The sequence below is a fragment of the Fringilla coelebs genome (assembly GCF_963513975.1).
Source record: "Fringilla coelebs genome assembly, chromosome: 15".
NCBI lineage: Eukaryota > Metazoa > Chordata > Aves > Passeriformes > Fringillidae > Fringilla > Fringilla coelebs.
Window position 1 is genome coordinate 5148302 of NC_140041.1, and position 15033 is coordinate 5163334.

General features: G+C 43.6%; 1 protein-coding gene across 4 annotated transcripts in view; it reads right to left on the minus strand.

Annotated features, from left to right (window-relative positions):
• WWC1 (WW and C2 domain containing 1) overlaps positions 1-15033 on the minus strand; it is a 66806-nt gene that overhangs the window by 27329 nt on the left and 24444 nt on the right. For all 4 annotated transcript variants that reach the window (XM_084215599.1, XM_084215600.1, XM_084215601.1 and 1 more), the window contains 5 exons: positions 8759-8868; positions 3756-3959; positions 2023-2099; positions 1053-1132; positions 27-156 (listed from right to left, as the gene is read on the minus strand). In XM_084215599.1, coding sequence (XP_084071725.1) covers positions 27-156; positions 1053-1132; positions 2023-2099; positions 3756-3959; positions 8759-8868 — 601 coding nt within the window. The remainder of the gene's footprint in view (positions 1-26; positions 157-1052; positions 1133-2022; positions 2100-3755; positions 3960-8758; positions 8869-15033) is intronic.

Sequence of the window (15033 nt, forward strand, 5' to 3'; positions counted from 1 at the left end):
ACTATAAAGTCAGCTTGTTTCAATACCTGAATGAGGTCTTGTTTTTCCTTCTCCCCTGATGTAATGGCCTTCTTGAGAGCTTTCATTTCACTTAAAATGGCTTGTGCCTCATCAAGTTTGTAGCCACCTTGAGTGTCAGACATTTTCATGTCAATTCTGTATAGAAATTTAAAAAACCAGTAAGATAACACTTAATAACATCCCAAGAATTGAATCATCCTAGATGCATGTGTCTTGACAGGGATTTTTAACAAAAAAACCACTCCAAACTATAACAAGGACAGCAGAAGGAACAAAAGACCCCACTCCCCACTGCCTAAGTTACTCAGCAGTACATTTAGCTAGAACTCTGATTTCAGCAGTATCATCACCTCTTTGAATCCTTAGGGAGGACAAAGGTGCATACAAACCCCCCCAAACAGTGTTAGGGCAGACTGCTGCTAGCTGCCTTGTTCCTAACCTAGAGAGGATCAGCGTAGCCATCTATGAGAATTACCTTATTTTCAGTCATGATTTCAAAAAGCAGGCACAGACTCACATGCACAGATGTATTTGCTTGCACAATTTAATTACAAGCCACTTCATCCTTTCCTTTCCTCAAAGGAATTCTACCAGGGTTGACCCTTGTAATAAATATTTATCTGAAAGATGCCAGATGTTTAGTCACACAAAGGCAAGTACCTGAAACTTTTCCTCCCCTTGCACTACACCTCCAGTTTGTCCTCAGTGCCCTAAATCAATGGCTCTTATAATTAAGAAAATGAGCTGTAATGTCATCCATATTGAACAAGACTGAGTAAAACAAAATCTCAGTTAAATGATGAGATCCTGGTTCAAAACCTTTTTGCCACGAAGTCAGCTCTAATGTGGTCAATCCCTTACAGGCACTGATTTGAGAGAACCCCCCCATGGCTGTGCACTGCTTTCAGCCTAAAGATATCATCAGCAGCATATTTCAGCTTGTTATTAGGCAGCTATTTATAAATGTCGTGGGGGATGCATTGCAAGCCAGAGATGTTCTGAAAAAAAAAAGATCTTGAGAACACACTTACTTCTTCAGGGTTTGAAATCCATGCTCTTTGTACTGGAGCTCTTGCTTCATGTGAGCTACTTCTCTCTTGAGTTTATTAACCTGCAGCAAGGTGTCACATTTTTAGAATGTTATTTTATAGGAGTATTTAGGCACAGTGCTACCCATTCAGTTCAAAACTTTATTCAGCGTAGACAGTACTCTAAACAAAGTTTCCAGGCAATTAGCTCATCTCAAGAGCAGGAAACAGCCCTGTCTGCCTCCTCATCAGGACTTTATCACTGGCCTGGGCTTTATCCAGTAGCTGCCATCACACCTCTTAACAAGGGGCTCAAGGGAAGTTCCAGCCATGTAAGTGGAAAAATTGAGAAAAATTCAAAAGAGCAATGAAACACATGTCAACTTTGCTCAGAAATGTTTAAAACCTTCCCAGTTATTAAAAAAAACTGCTGAGCATGAGGACAGGAGTCACCCTGCAGCACCTGAAGCCACCCTCCAAGCTCCCCAGAGAAAAGGCCCCACTGGACAAGTAACTCAGCAGGATGATAATCCATATTGTAAATGCTCTGACCCTACAGCTTGCTGTTTTATATTCCTCCACAGAGGCCACACTGACCTACTTTAGCCCTTTCTTCCTCCCAAACTGAGCTCTGCATGAGAGCACACCCTCTCCTGCTGACAGCCTGCACTAAGCCCTGCACAGAACAGCTGCCAGTCCCTGGGGAGGACCCCAGCTCTCCAGCACTGCAGGAGCCACATCCCACAGCCATCCTGCACTGCCAGCTGCCAAGCCAGGCTCAAGTCTAAGGGGGGGAAAAAAAACTGTTTTAAATTCCTAAGACTGCAACATTAGAATATTGTGATAAATGACCTCCTAAATGGCAACATTAGCTCTCCCAACTGCTTTGGCATCTCCTTTCAGTATTTGCCATGAGGTCTGGAAACACCTGAACATTACTCATGGCAAGCAAAGGTCCACTTGTACTACTCACCCTGGATTTTGTAGTAGCAATCTCTGCTTTGAGGATCTCGGGGTCATACTTGGAACTTGACGAGGAGCCAGAAAGCACTGGAACAAATACAGAGCCAGTTCAGCAGCTCTGCCTTCCTCCCTGCACTTCTACCAGCCCCACCACAGACTGAGATCTCCCATCACTCCTGCACACCCAGACCTCCACACATTGGGTCTGTTACCCAATTTCCACTGCTCAAAGACAGGGCAAGGCAATAGTGCAGTCAAGTGCTCCACAAAAAGTGCAGACTGAAGGGGCCAAAGCATGTCCTGCATCTCCAAAGTCTGGATTTGTTCCAGGTTAACACACTTAACTCAAACTCTCAAACACGTTCACTCCATTCAGTGGTGTGGCTTCCTGCATTTCCAAAGGCATTTAACAGAACTGAAGGGACAGGCATTGCAGGAAGGTTTACTTAATTGCTTTTTTTTTCAGACTTCCTCATTGAGCAAACAATCCACTGAATGTTTAGAAACAAAGAAAAGCAAAGAATGAGAAGAAACTGAAAAATGTGATGCAAGCCTTTTCACAGCCTTGAGGACATGACCAACCATACAATGTGTCACACCAGATTAAATCAATGTCCCATTAAGAGCAGAACTCTCTTCTCAGCAGCAGTTAAACCCTTCTGCCTCAGAAGGTACAGAAGCTCCCCAATGTGCAATGTTGTTAGAGGTAGCTGTAGGCAAGGGAGATATTCTGATCCTTGCAGCCATCAGTTTATGCCCTATAAAACATGGGAAAGCATTTCTAGTTATTTCTGTTTGGTTGTATTTTTCAAGACAGATCCCATCTCGCCCATGTAATTCATGCTCTCAGTGCATTGCTCTGGGTAGAGTACTCCTAAGAAAAGAGCAAACCCAGTTCTTTATAGAGATGAGGGACAGCATCCTTGTCAAACAAGAATCCTTCAGTTGACAGAAAACTACTTAAAAAATGTTAACACCAAGCACAGGATTAGCCAGTGGAATTCTCCACCATCACACACAACTCACAAGAGCAAAACAGGGGGAGGTTCTTGGCTGGCAAGGACACAGAAAATCTGCAATACTGAGGATTATAACAAAAATTCTCGAATACATGCAGGAAATAAATCCTGTTCTGGATATTTTCCAGCTCCTAACTAGTACCAGTAAAGAGGGAATACAGCATTCTATGAAGATTTCTGCATCAAATCTTGGAGTGACATTGGTATTGATGTGTTGTGACACAGAATATGGAGCACAAACTGCTGTTCTGCACACACAGAGAGGCAATCCAGCAGTGGTGACTTGGAACATGGCATAAAATACAGACCCTCAGCTCCCCTAGACCATCACTCAACTACCTGGGATATAAAACTACAAAAGGGCCTGGGAATACTGTCCAAGATGGACCTTCTTGCCATGTTTCTGTACTTTAAACAGGGGAATCAAGGAAAATACCATGTAAGTTAACTTTTTCACACTGAGCCAAAGACCACAATTGTAGCATTTGTTGAAGCCCATGCAGAAAATCTGCACATTGACTGCAGTGACTGAGCCACACACAGGAGTGTCTCACAACAATCAGCCTTTACCAAACAGGTGCTGGGCAGACACCATGTCTGAAACAAACTGATCAAACATAAGAGTGCCATGGTACACCATCCCAGGAGCAGCTTCATGCCTTTTACTGTCCTACAGGGTGCAGAGCTGAGGGAAGAGCTGGTTCAGAGCTCACTCAGTACTCACAGCTAGTCTGGGAGCCCAGTTTGTGCTCCCAAACATCGTGCAGCTGCCGGTACTCCTGCTGGGCCAGCTCAAGCCTCTGCTGTTTCACCTGGTAGATCTCCTTCTGGGCAGCAATGGCCTCCTGGGCCAGGACAAGGTAATCCTTCAGCATGTGCTCCTGCTCCCGCCTCCATTGCACCCGAGGATCCTCTATCTGAGTCGTTTCTTGGAGAGAAAACAGAGGAAAGCAAGATCAACAGAATGCAGGTTTGTTCTGCTTCTTGGAAAAGCTTCTCTCTTCATGATATTTTAAAATAGTCTCTTGCCCCATCCCTGTGATAAAAAAGTTGAATAAAGACATTTTCCTTTTTTCTAAGGAGGTGACTGTTGATCCACAATTAATTCCAATGCGTTCTGCCATGCTGAGTAGAATAATTCACAACAAAACTGTCATAACTCTCCTACTCCTCTGCTGCTGAAGCTGCCCTGGTTCTGGCACTTGAAAACATCCACCCAAGAATATGCATACACAGTTCCAAGATACTGACACTGACTGTTATACTTATCTTTATTGCAACTGCTTTATAACATTACTAATAAAATACCTCTACTATTTCACCGATAAAACTTTCAGAAAATATCACTGCCTCATAACTGCATTATACTGCACCTGACAACATGAAAGCAATTACAACTCTGCCCATCCTCTTTGGCTGCCAAGTGGCTTTTATTGCAGAGGGAAAAGAAAACCTGCTCACTCAGATTCCAGAGGTAAGTAAAAATAAAGTCTGATTAAATCACAGATTTGTGAAAGCATCTTAAACGACATTATATGAACAGAATCTCAGAGAGGAGTGAACACTTCCTTTAGGGGAAGCAGGCACAGCAGTAAATGACTGAAGGATATGGGAGGTGGAGTTTAGGTAACATAGGGAATGCAGCAGTTACAGCATTTCCATCCCCATTACCCTAACACAACCAATACATTCCAGGTTTCTAATCATGAAAAAGGGGTAACATCACAGACATGCAGCTACCCTAATACTAACGAGGTCAATTTATTGTCAGTGTTTGTCCCTGTTTTGTGAAGAAGTGCCCAAAACATTTTTCATTTCTATTTCAAGGCTATTACATGTTCTTGTTTGGAGCAGGTTTCAATATTTAGTTGACCAAGTGCTCTGAACTGTCTAAACTAACATGCTTGAATAAGGATCCCTAGTTACCACATAATGAATAATTAATAGAAAGGACTTGCTTGAAACTATCAGTGGGAATCTAATCTGCATATCTTAAGAGCCTCTTTAAATATTTAGTAAAAGCTGCCAGAGTGGAAGGTATGAGCAGCTCTTAAGTGAGTCGGGCATAAGACCAAGACTGCAGTACACAGGATGTGGGGAAGAGAAGTTAGACAATATTCTTAGCAGCAGAACTAGAAATAAAAGGTTTACCCAAGGGATGGACACTCAATCCTTCTCACAAGCTGCCTATGATCATGCTGAGGAGAAAATTAATTGGCTACTCCAGCAGTAAGTTGTTTCTAACAATATCTCAAGACCCAAAAGAACACATGGCACTTCAAATTACATGGCAAAACTTGGAGAAGCCACAAAATGCATCAAAAAACCCCAATATAGTTTGGAGAAGCACTTCAACAGAGTCTCTTACAGGTCCTGCAAGCAGAAGCAATATCAGCAATTTCAGCTGATTTAATATTAAAGCTAGGCCTGGACCCAAAAAACTGGCCTGGACCCAAAAAACTGCCCCAAAATAATATGAGGGAAAAGCAGCTGCTTGAACCAGCTGTAGGGGCCCTCATTGATAGCACTGTGATCTTAGAGGGAGCAAAAGAAAGATCAGGAGGGCAGAGAACCTCTGAGACTCTGACATCCCCAAGCTCCTGCCTCAATTCCTGCCCCCAAATCCCATTTTCCAGATAACCATTACCCACACCCACATGAAGTTACTCCCTTTTCTCCCCAGCTGAACCAAAAGGGGAAAGTCTGGTGTACCCAGGGAGCTGCCCCCACACTCCCAGGCATGCAGCTTCCCTGGACAGTCACCAGCAACTGAGACTTAGGGCTCTCTAATTTCCAGCATAAAAAGTATGTTGGCAAAGTGCCTGTGGCTCTTGAAGTCTGATGCAGGACACTGGATCATAAGTCTAACTCAATATAAGTCTTCAAGCCTGGTTATTTCCAATTTTTCCTTAGACTACCAGCCCATTCTTCCCAGAATCCCAAGAAGGGTGGTAGAAGCTGCTGCAGGAAAATTACTCCATTATCAGCAATGAGGAGGAAGACTGCAAAAGCCTCCAATCCTGAACACCTCTGTGAGGTGGTGAAGCACTGCCAGTGCTCCAAGCCCATCCACAATCTGACCCAGGGAATGCTCAGCAGACAGCTCACAGAGAGGATGGACAACACACTGAGGTATTGAAATGCTTTGTGTCCAGATTTATTCTAAATATTCACCTCAGCCTTTTCAGTAATCAAAGCACTAACTGCAACCCCTTGATTGCAGCCCTGAGCTTTGGTTTTCAAACATGTAAAACCAATCAACAAAAGTGTTGGCCAAGGGCTCTCACTGAGCCCAGCTACTGAGAAATGCATAATACGTTCAGGAGCAAGATGAAAGAACTATAGAAATGCAGGCTGTTACATCATTTGTTGTCTTGTGAATTCCTAATTTAATGTTGAGCTTGTCATAAATAAATCTGCTTGCTTCATGTTGGAGGAATGTACGTTTACAATGCTTGCATCAGCATCATTTCTTTGTGCAAATCACACTCCAAAGTTCTCCCAGAGAGGCACACTCAAGGCTATGCATTAATACTTTATTAGGAATATTCTGGGTACTCAATTCAATTTAATTGCATTTATTTTCCCTCAGAGAGGTGGTTACAATTGTTCTCCATCTTGCTTTTAATGGCTCCTGCCTTTAGATTTCATTTAAGTCTATTCTTTCTGATCATTAGTCTCAAATACTTGTGCAGTATGAGCAGGACCCAACATGGCTCCATTCCCTTCCCACCCTCAGCAGTTCTTTCCTGCCAGGGAATCTGCCAGAGACCTTGGAGAGGAGGAAGGTTTTGGACACTCTCCAGAGGATACTTCAACATGAACCACGAAGTTGAGCTGCTTGATTAGGTTAAGGTAAATGGATGTGTTCTGCTCTGTCATGATCCAGATTAGAGCTGGCACAAGAAATATGTCATGAGTTTGTTCCTCTTCTTTTTAACTTTTTGGTTGGAATTCTCATTTAAATATTGAGGCCTCTGACATCCCACGGAAGTGGAAGTTTTTAAAAGGCGCTGTTACTAAGCAGGTGTCAGCACAGTTGGAAGGCTTCCCTGCATGCTCCTGAATCCTGTGGCACCTGTGAGTGGCACAGACCTTTGCATGTTCACCTTGCCCCAACTCCAATGTATGAATAAAACCATGTTTGGTTTGTCCCAGCTGCATTCAACCATGCAGGCTGGAAAAGGCCTTTAGGATCACTGAGTCCAAACCTCAAACTTAACAATGCTGGAGTTTCTGCTAACTGAAACACTCCAGGGGTCCAACAGGCTTCCATGTCCTACAGCTTCAGGTCAAGGCTATTTTATCATTCCCAGACTGTGAAATGGACACCAGACCTGCTCTTAGAGACCTGTAGGAGATCCAAATTTGTGCCTTACTACTTAGCACCTTCTGAAGCAAAGTTTGTCCACTCCTCTCCCCTGCAGATCTCCTTTGTGTGATCCTAAACACTTGCCTACCCTTTCCAACTTTCCAATAAAAAAAAAATTAACATCCCCCACCTCACAGAAAAATAGTTAGGATGAAGCCATTTAAAGATTTGTAAATCCTGTGATTTTAGGATAACATAAGTTCTAAATTGTGTCACCTTTACATCTGGTGATCTTTATATTGTGGGGCTCAGTTAGAGCTTATGGGAATAGGCTTTTTTCATTCTGCATTTTTAACACCCAAGTGAAGTTGCTAAAGCTTGGAGGGTGCAGCCTCAGGCCAGGTGAAGTTGTGGCAGTTTTGAAAAAGGGAAGGGTGTGAAGATGAATTTATTCAAGGGGGGAAAAAATCCACCAAGAAAAAAAACGCACCAGATTTCCACATTTTTTATTTTTTTTAAAAAATCATGTAATTAAAAAAAAAAGTTTCAGTTGAAGTCCTAGAAGTAGATTTAAAAACCCCACAATTTAAAAGCACTTCAAGGCACTTTTGTCTTCTAAAAGTTTCTCTCAGTATGAGCTGCAAGCTCCCCTAAAAGGGTTTGGACATGGTTCTGCTGTGAATTTCTGGGCTTCAGCTGGAGCTGTTCTGTAAAGAGAATCAAAGTCACTGATTTGTTTTGCTTATTACTTTTCATGGGGATTTGTTCTAGCATAACCCATTACAGTTATTCTAGTGATGTCTGTAATGATATAACAAATGCTGTATTTTCTTATAATTCAAATGAGCTTACAAAATTAACTCTTTTGGTCTCTCAAGCAGTCTAGCAAAGGGTGTAAGCAGTGGCTTAGTTTGAGGGCACAGGATAGAGACACCCTGAGCCCTGAACAGGACATCCCAAGCTTACTTGAGGGTTTTGTCTCCAGCAAAGGCAGTGTGAGCTCCTGCAGCCACGGGAGCTCATGCTCATTCAGTTCACCCCTGCCAGGGGAATGAACACAAGACCTTTGCACTGTTTCTGATGGTCTTGCCACAGGGACAAATTCCAGGCTAAGAACAAACTCCAGATCACTGCTGCCCAGCTGGACTCCTCAGCAGAACCCAATCTGACAGAGGTGTGTCCAGAGAATTGGCTTGAACGTGGCTGCCAATGTGAAGATTGCAACCCAAAAGGTGTCAAATTCCTGCTCAGAGAAGGAAGTACTTTGTATGATGGAGAAGGACAGGATTTGATTTCATGAGCTGCAGATCTCATTGACTCTAAAACACGCTGTTAGCAGCTCTGTGGTTTTGTGTTCAGTACACTTTAATAGAGACACAAATTGCTCTGCAAAAACACAGCAGCATGTCACTTACTGGTGTTGTGGTCTATGTAATAGACTCCGACCTGAGGGTCATAAGCTTCTTCCCATCCTAAGGGCAACTCATCACTGATGCAGTCAGCAAAGGTCAGTGGTTTAGTATACCTGAAATGCAAAATAATATTTAGCACAAATCCAAGAACACTCCCACATGCCTGTTCCAAACAACTGACCAGAAAACAAATGCCACAAAGGCTTCAGTATCAAAACCACAGAGAATTGAAAACCATTTTAAAGCTTTTGTTCCTATAAAATAATACACCACCAACTCTTCCCTTTCTCCATCTGAAGTCAGAGCAAGATGAATTCATTGTGACAGAGCTCCAGAGCCCTGCACGGCTCAGCCAGTACTCGCCTGACAAAGGAACATTAAGAACTTTGCCAGAAACAATTCCTGGCTCTCCAGTGAAAGAACAAGACTGTTTGGAGACAAGTCCTGTACCAAAAATATGTAGACAAGAAGGAGCAAGATGAGAAATGCAATTTGCATAGCATGAATAAGTAAGACTGAACAATCAATAGCAAGCGCTGAGGACTGTGGGACCACTTGTCATGCAACTTCTCTCATTTGCATTGCAATATGCTGTGTTTCATTAATGACAAACAAGATTAGTTTCTCAGTATCAGAGAACGTGTAACCCATTCCGTCCGAACAAGGAAGTATTTCCACAGCACTGCTCTGATGAGTTTTTCTATTACAGAGCAGAGCCAGCAACACTCTGAAGGCCTGTATGGCTAAACACAAAGCTGAGAGTACCCACTCCTTGACTGGCCACACAGATTTTAATCACCAAAACCTCGTCCCTTTCCTCCCTTTCACTCAGAGTTAATGAGGTTCAGCTTGCACCAACAAAACTGCAAACCAAACAGCACTGCAGGGAGGCACAAGCCAGGAGGAATTAATCCTGCAGGTGCCTCACATCCCCAGCTGCCAAAAGCACAATGTGCCAGAGGCCCAGAGATGCATCACACAAACCCAGTGCTCTGCGTGGTGGGTGGGTGGGTGGGTGGGTGGGTGGGTGGATGGATGGATGGATGGATGGATGGATGGATGGATGGATGGATGGATGGATGGATGGATGGATGGATGGATGGATGGATGGATGGATGGATGGATGGATGGATGGATGGATGGAGGCTGAGCGTGCCCTTCCAGAGAAGCCCTTGTGGGCACAGGACACACTGTACAACACCACAGTGCCCCCGGGCAGGCACACACCGAGAGCAAAGGGGTGAGCAAGCACCCACAGAGCTGCACCCAACTCTGCCACACAAGCAGCACAAAAGGGGACACAGAGCAGCTCTGCAACCCACTGCATGAGACTGGACAGCTTTCCAGCAAGTCTTCTCTGTCCAGAGGTAATTAAGGAGGGTTGACAGACAAGTTTTACTAAGTTCTGAGCAGATGTCATCTGGAGGCACTGAGAACCAGCTGGTACTCCCATATTAACATCTTACAGTCACTCATTGTTAAGAGGAATTTTAGGAAAAAAGCCTTCAGCCAGATGATATAGCCTTCAACTTTATATATAAGCCTTCAACATTTAACAACTAATGTAATTCCACCTAAATATGACCTATAAATCTGGTATGCAGTAAGAATGGGGTGGGAACATTTTTGTAAAAGCCATGTAAGCCACTAACACCTCTAATTTACCTGCTGTTGCATTTCCCTTTCAATGCATTGCCTACGCCATATAAAGCAGAGTTTCAATCACTATTCTCTCAGAAAATTTCAATTTAATTTAAAGCTCTGCTGTGCAAAAGAACTCAGAGCTTCACAACATGGAACTGTGAAAACTTTCTCAATAAAGTTTCACTGCAGGGTTTATTTTTACAGTTCTTAATCTAGACTGTGTACCAAATGTGTGTTTGTATAGAAAACAGAGATTACCTGAAAATAAAATAGAATCTCAATGCTTGTGATTGCTATCCCTTATCCCATGCTCTTCCCTGTGGATCAAGCTGTTTCCTCAGCCTGAGTACCCAATATGTGCTGCTGAGTTGATCAAATCAAAGATGCACAAGGGTAAAAATGCAGAGCAAGGTCAGATACAAGCCACTCTCTGGAGATAACAGAGATGAAAGCGCTGTAGCAAACGTGTTGGCAATATTAAGTTAAACTCCAGGGTTAACACTTTCCCCCTCTCTGAAAATGGCATCTGCTTTTATCTGACCATGGTGGTTCATGTGCAGGCTGCACAGACAGGAGAGAGGGAGGGCACAGTGCTACATGCTGAACTAGATGGAGCTGCTCCCATCCCTGAGAGGGGCACAGTCATGCTGGGATCACAGAATCATGGAATATACTGAGCTGGAGGGGAACCCACAGGGATCATCCAGTCCATCCCCTGGCCCTGCACAGACACCCCAACAATCCCACCCTGGGCATCCCTGGGAGCCTTGTCCAAAGACTGCTGGAGCTCTGGCAGCCTTGGGGCTGGGACCATTCCCTGGGGAGCCTGGGCAGTGTCCCACCACCCTCCACCTCTATCCAGCCTAAACCTCCAGGCCAAGCCTCAGCTGTTTCCTCAAGTCCTGTCACGCTCATGGTACAGATGGTGTCTGCCCCTCTGCTTCCCCTCACGAGGAAGCTGCAGACCACAATGAGGTCTCCCCTCAGTCTCCTCTTTTCCATGCTGAGCAACCAAGTGCCCTCAGCCACTCCTCATGCAGCTTCCCCTGCAGACCCTTCACCATCCTCATGGCCATGCTCTGGACACTCTCCTATGGTTTCATGTCTTTGTTCCACCCAGGAATTGAGGTGGGACTGCAAGGCACAGGAAGTCCCAGGGGTCCTTTCCAGTGGGTAACTTGGTTAGTAACACTCTAAATACTGCTGTGAACTGGTGCCATGATTGCTGCTCTGCTGCTTCTGTAGAGAGCTTTGTAAGAAGAGGTGCAATTCCACCCCGTGTCTGCAGTCCCTGGCACTGCACACCAGCTCCATCCAGCCCTGCAGAGTGATTAAACCATCTCCCCTGCCCCAGCTACACTGCTCAACAGTTTTGGTGAGGGATCCAAGCAAGAATCCCTCAACACAGAGCAGTAATTAAACACATACTTAACATTAGGTGAGGGTGTGCTGCAGACATAAAACACACCTCAGTAAATTAATTTGTTTTACACACTGAGTGGAGTTCCTTACAGAATTCTGCTCAAGAATCCCATCTAACATTAATATTAAATCCTGTCTTGGTAAAAAACAAAAAATAAAAGTGTGGAGCTGCACTATCAGCACTAGGTCTTTGGAATACTTTCATCAGGGAATGGCACTGTCGTGCCAACTTTGGTGCCCCAAAGTGTAACACCAAACTTATAAAGCTTCTGTTCATCTTTTGTCCAATCTTATTTTGTTAGGAGCAGCTGAATTCCTTATAAAAGTGCTCAGAAACGGTCAGACTCAACAGGAAGCCAGGACCAAGCAACTGAAGGATGCTTATTCCTATTTTCCATATGAAATGCAATGCATGAACTACATCCAGCCAGTTCTTTCAGTTAGAGTTTTGGAAAAAGGAAGAAAAAAGCAAGGCAGGATCAGTCTGCTATAGCAATGACACAAGCCAACTGGAGACTTGCCAGTTACTAGGGCTCAGAAACAGACAATTATTTCACTTTTGAGACTGATATTTTCAGCATATCTCACAAGGAGCACCCATCACCAAGCACAGACTAATGCCCTCCTTCCTGGCTGCCCAAAGCTTCCAACTATCCCATTTGTACAGAGGAGAAATCTGTCATTCAACTAGCAAACAGAATAATTATTAGTTTTATAACTAAGTGTGTAATTCCACTTGTTATAGACAAAATAGCTATTTCCCCAAGTAACTGCAGCTTCATAACCATATTACTTACTTTTCTAAGCTCCTTTCCCTAGTTGTTGCGGGAAAAACTGTCACAAATCAAAGTAGCAATGGCACAATTAGATGAAAGACATGTAATATCTTGCGTAGCAAGACTCTGAATACAGCATAAAAAGAAAAAAGAGATTATTTCCTTCTTATAAGATATGATTTTAGGGGTTGTTATGAAGACTAAAATAAACCAATTTTCCAGAAGGAATCCAAAAATGCAGTGTTTCCCTGAGCATACTCACAATGATGGATTAAAGAGCAAATGGAGAAGCTTCTTTCTCCCAGCAGGACATGATTTAGTTAGTGTATTACTGCTGCATAAAACAGGACTGTTCCTCTGCATGTGGCAAGTTAAAGCTAGGACACATCTGCAGGACTATTCCTTTGAAACCTCTCCTTTTCAATTCACAAAGCTTCCTAGCTGCCTTGAAAAACATCTCATCAGCTCAGGCAAACCACATTACCACACAATATGTTCTCCCTGTAGCTGGACTCAAAGCAGCAATGCACAAAAATGCACCCCTTTCACCACCTGCCTGTAACTAAGGAAGGACACCTGCAAAATGGTTTGTGCATTCCTTACCCTCCTTCCTTAGGGAAACCTTCAGGTGCATTCACTCAGTTTTCACACAAAAGCAATGCACCCAAAAGTTCAGAGAATCCTGATTCTATGACTTCTGATCTCCAGCAAAGAGGGAACCAAGGGACAAAATTAAGGTCTGTACATATAGCACCTCTTATGAAACCCAAACTGGGCTAGTTAAAAGAGATGACACTTGGGGACAACAGTTTGTTTGCATCTCCCACCGGTGCTCCCTTTGCTCTGACACCCATCAGGCATCAGGTAGCTCTGAGCTGCTCCTCAAGTGCTTCATCTGCTTCTAAGCTGGAGGCTGAGCTTGGTGCAGGAGCTCTACAAGAGAAACTAGCCTGAGCTAGAGAAGATATTTGTAAATCATAGCCTAACTCTGGCCTTCCAGCTCACCCAAAAGTAACCCATACGTTCACCTCATAGGAACTCACCCATATTTCACATTCATCATACCTGTGACTGCCATTCCCCCAGAGGTATGTTTAAATTGGAGTCATTATTAAGAATAATTAGTATTTTGAAAAAGACATACCAACCTACATTTATCCATTTACATGATATTTTCTTATCTTCCAGTATGCAATTTTTATATTTAATTTCATTCAATAAATTCAAATTTACTTGAACAAGTGCAATTCCTTATTAGGACACCTGGAAAACAGGTACCCACAGTAACCACCACACACAGCATGTCAAGGTGGTTGTTCAGAAATTAATCCTGGTACCAGAGGTAAAAGAACAGCATCACCCAACTTCCTAATCTGAGGAGCATCTGACAGTCTTGAGGCAAAGGCAGGACGAGGGTAAAGCCACTGCTCCCACCAGCCATGCTGAACATCCCGAGACACTTCCATCTTTGCAAAATGTTTGCCCACAGTAGCTCAACTATTTGTACAGCAAATGATGTCCAAATCCCACTCCCACAGCACAAAATACAAAGTTAGCTTCCTACCTCTAAGTCACATTACTTTAAAATGAGAAGGGTTTCTATATTTCTGATTTTTGATCACCTTCAGTTTCTATCACAGATAAAACTGGAAGCCAACGTTATCATGTGCAAACAGTATTAAATGAAAACTCGCTCATCTTAGATTCAGAAAGCCTTTCTATATTCTTGAACTCCACTGTTGTCAATCAAAAACCTCATTACATGGGAAACTGAAGGCAAATAATCCTTGTATAACCAGTTTTTGATTGACAGAAGGTTTGTTAAACATGGCTGTATAGAGATTCCTAGCAGGAGCTGGAGATGGGTGACCTGTGCCACTTACAAATCTGGAGTTAATACTGCAGCAGTAACAGAAATCAATTCTGAACAGCCTAAACCAGGAAATGTTATTTTTGTAATTACTGCATTTTGGTATCAATTGGGGGCCTCCAGCAGCAAACCATGAGCAGCTGCTGGTGAGGTTCACAGCCATGAGGATGGAAGTGCACACAGGTGGATGTACACTTAACAAACACCGTGCTTGGGTCGCCGAGAAGGGAAGGTTTATAAACCAACAGCCAGAGCCAGGCTTCCACAGCGTGCATAAACCCACTTAATCCCTGTGTTTGCAGGGCTCCTCAGAGCCCCTAACAAAGTAAAGCCATTTAAACAGGAGAGCCTTACTGTAATCAGTTCAGGACAGATCACATGGCCTTGTATGAAATCCTTCATGACTCTATGGTGAGAGGACAGCCCAGGGGATTTCCTGCACTTTGCTGTAGCCACAGCAGCAGCTCACTGCACCAGGAACAAAGGCAGCACCTGGATCATTCAGGATCCTCCTGCCAGCTCCTCTTACAGCTACAGCCTGAGCCACCAACCCCTGACAAACACCC